A 3,720-nucleotide genomic window follows, 5' to 3' on the forward strand; every position below is an offset into this window, starting at 1 on the left:
CTGGAATGTAAAGAAGAGAAGGGGATTGCCTTTTCATCAAAGGCATAGCATTTGAATTTAATTCAATCATTTGCAAAACATAAAAATCAAGAAAACCATAGATTTTTCATTAAAATTCGTAAACAAAGTAAGAAAATTAGCTTACATGGAGCTTGTAAGCTCTCCTTTGGCTTGAGGGATTGAGGGTTCTATCACTTAATTAATCTTTCTAGGATTAAGAAAGGCTGGAATGTAAAGAAGAGAAGGGCACTGCCTTTTCATCAAAGGCATAGCATTTGAATTTAATTCAATCATTTGAGGGATTGAGGGTTCTATCACTTAGTTAATCTTTCTAGGATTAAGAAAGGTTGGAATGTAAAGAAGAGAAGGGCACCGCCTTTTCATCAAAGGCATAGCATTTGAATTTAATTCAATCATTTGCAAAACATAAAAATCAAGAAAACCATAGATTTTTCATTAAAATTCGTAAACAAAGTAAGAAAATTAGCTTACATGGAGCTTGTAAGCTCTCCTTTGGCTTGAGGGATTGAGGGTTCTACTCTTGTTTGAAGCAATAGTGGCCACTAATTCACTTTGGAGAGAGGATTAGGCCAATAACACTGCATAATCACCATTAAGCTTTTACAAAGGAGGAGGCTTCTATTTATAGGAAATAGTGAGCCTCTAACCAAGCAAACTGATTCTAGAATTTTCTAGATCAGTTTGGTCAATTTTTAACCAATTTTGGGTCAATTCAGCTTACTTTTTGGATCTAGATTTGAAATTGGATAGAGGAGAGATGAAATATCTCATGTTATTGATTATAAATTGGGAGTAATGATGAGAAAAAGGTGCCTACTTCATGAGGGAAGATTCCCACACTCCGGTGTCAAAATTTAGTTTTCTAATTCTTTTCTTTGGTCCTTAGTCTACTCCTCATCTTATGTAAGTGGCATTTACTCATTTTTGGGAGGTTTTTCTTTTATTCTTCAATTTATCCCCTTTCTACATTTGGATTAATCTCATTGGCCTGTCAAACCTTTGTTTGGACCTTAATCCAAAATTTTCTGAAAATAGTGGCCCTCAGGCTAAGGATAATTTATTTCTAATGCACCTTAGGAATTTCTTTTTAAACTTCTATTTTGAGGAAATTTATTTTAATAAGAAGGGATACTTTTTCATCCAAAGATATCTAAAAATTGAATTATCTCTCTCTTGAATAGCCAAAACAAGTAGAAACAAGATCTTTTATTATTATGAAAAAGGGATTGATTTACAGGGGAAGAAACTGGACATCTTGAGGGACTGGGGAGGAATCTTTCAATACTCATGAAAGCTTATCTTACAAAAGATGAGTGCCCATTCAAGTCAGTAAGATGGCAAAGCACCTTACAGGAGGTTGGGCGAGTGAAACCATGTGAACCAACGAAGTAGTTAATATCACTTGCGAAAAAGAGTAGTGGGGTTTTGTCACGCTTCATTTTTTTCTTAAAATGCACACCCCACATAATCTATATCTATGAAAGCTTATATGTAGAGGGTCAAAAAGTATCCACACAAAATGAAAGCTTCATTTTTTCCTGAAAATGCACACCCCACATAATCTATATCTATGAAAGCTTGCTTATATGTAGAGGCTTGCAAATATGTATGGTCAAAAAGTATCCACACAAAGCATGGCATGTTAACACATTTGAAGATGTCTTATAGTGTGAAGAGTAATTGAGAGGAAACACAAACACTACCTAGTATGTAGAAATTTTAAGGGACCTCAATTGGTCTAAATAACCCCATGCAATAAACCTTTTTCCTGAACAAAGGTTTTATGTTTGGCTCTCTAGCAATACACATTGCAAAAGAATTTACTTTTGTATATTGCCTTGTTTCGGAACTATATTACATTTGATTGCATGAACAATACATATTGGCAGAAAAAAAAAACTTTTTGTAATTTGTATTTGGGAAGGAGCCACAAAATACTTGGGAAGGAGCCACAAAATACCTGGGAAGGAGCGCAACAAAATCCGTCAGGGTTAGTATTACTTGTAGGGGGATTAGGGGGATATTATGTCCCATAAAAACTCCTTCACAGAGCTGCAAAGCGACCGTCCCATTAGCCCAATGCAGAATCCGTCAGGGTTAGTATTACCAGTAGGGGGATTAGGGGATATTAAGTCCCATTAGTGTAGCAAAAGCTCTGCAAGGAGACCGGCCAGCACCTCTAACTGTGATACTTGATGCTAGTTTGCTGCCGGTCTAACTCCCCACGCAGAGCAGCGAGCGTACGAGGGCTAAGGCAAAAAGCCCTCGCCTCCTCTTCTTGAAAGTTCTTGAGCAGCTTGGCAGCCACCGTGCGCTTATTATCATCATCGTCAACGTCGCCCACATGAGGGGCCCTCTGGAGAGAGTAGTGGTGCAGGTGGTGATGGTAATGATGGTAGACTTGAGCTTTCTGGGGCGCCTGCTGATCAAGGCCAGCTTGGCTGCAAGCGAAGGCGAAGCAGCCTCGCGCCGCCTTAGACATCCTGTGGAAGGCCTCGGAAATGCTGGGCTTCTTTCTCTTGCCCAGCTGAATTGGGCGTGGCCGCTCTCGCCCGAAGCAAGAGAGAAGGATGTTGCGCGGGATGGAAAAGCACGTGGGCGATTTAAACTGTGGATAGCAGCTCGTGCTCCGCCTTCTCGTGGGGGCGGCTAGGAGAGGCGCCCTCGCCGTTACTTCATTGGAGCGCCGCTCTTCCGCCAAGCAATGCCCCAGATCATTCGAGAACGCGTTCAGCTCGAACGAGTCGTAGAGGGAGCTGCCGCAGTCCCACCCGAATCTCGCCCCTTCCCGCCGCAGCAGAGGCCCTCTCCTTTGTTGCTTTCTAGCCGCCGCCTCCGCCCTGAACCTCGACGCCTCCACCACGGCCACATAGGCGCACGCACCTGCTTTTCTGCAAACACAGCGCCCTGGCGTGGGTCCGCCCGTCTCTCCTTCTCTACCTCGTTGTGGCCAGGGATTCACAAGCTTGCAAGAGGCCCGGGCCTCTTGTTGCTCGTGTGGCCTTCCAGATGCCAATGGGCCATGCATTGAGATGGTGGTAAGCGCGTTAAGTGGCTGCGAGAAGAGCGCCTTCAAGGGCTGTAGTATGCGAACAGACAGAGAGAGAGAGAGAGAGAGAGAGAGAGAGAGTGAGGGGGTTACCAGTCGTGACCCTGCCTTATCATTAGAAATATAAGAAGACCCGCAGGAGGTAGCCGTTACTTCTTACCGTTGGAATTTGGGAACTTTACTTCCCAATGCCCCTCTCATTGACTTATTTGAGCCATGAAGACTGAGCTCACATGCTAAAAAGGGTACCTTTAAGATAGTCTACTAAGTCTTTAAAAAACATTCTACTTATCTATACTTCGACCGTATAAAGATGCAAAGATCTAGACTAGGTAAGACCTAATTCTATCCCGTAGGCAGGAGCGTGGTCTCTTAAATGACTCTGAAAATCGAATCACCCATAGAGTGATTGACCTAACTTAGGCAACCTCTACTTTTTGATTCTTAAAAACAACTCTTTTCCCCAATCTATGGCCTAGTCCTCTAGAGTAGGGTTGCCCAAGGACCTACTTACTTAGCGTAGAGCTTTCAGTTGATTTTGTTGGAAAGCTACCCAACTAATCGGGTCCACTCATCCATATGATGGTGCCGTCATGGCATTCCATCTTCCCAATTTTTACCCAACTCACGTATCAATTTTCTTTTCTAAT

General features: G+C 42.5%; 1 protein-coding gene across 1 annotated transcript; it reads right to left on the reverse strand.

Annotated features, from left to right (window-relative positions):
- Positions 1-1,701: 1,701 nt before the first annotated feature.
- On the reverse strand, positions 1,702-3,141 carry LOC147623514 (Serine/Threonine-kinase). The gene has a single exon (XM_086821883.1). It carries the CDS (start codon positions 3,047-3,049, stop codon positions 2,201-2,203), a length of 849 nt encoding a protein of 282 aa, XP_086678009.1. The 5' UTR covers positions 3,050-3,141; the 3' UTR covers positions 1,702-2,200.
- Positions 3,142-3,720: the final 579 nt, after the last annotated feature.

The sequence above is a fragment of the Cibotium barometz genome, chromosome 27 (assembly GCF_041138505.1).
Source record: "Cibotium barometz isolate CiBa-2024 chromosome 27, ASM4113850v1, whole genome shotgun sequence".
Taxonomy (NCBI): Eukaryota; Viridiplantae; Streptophyta; class Polypodiopsida; order Cyatheales; family Cibotiaceae; genus Cibotium; species Cibotium barometz.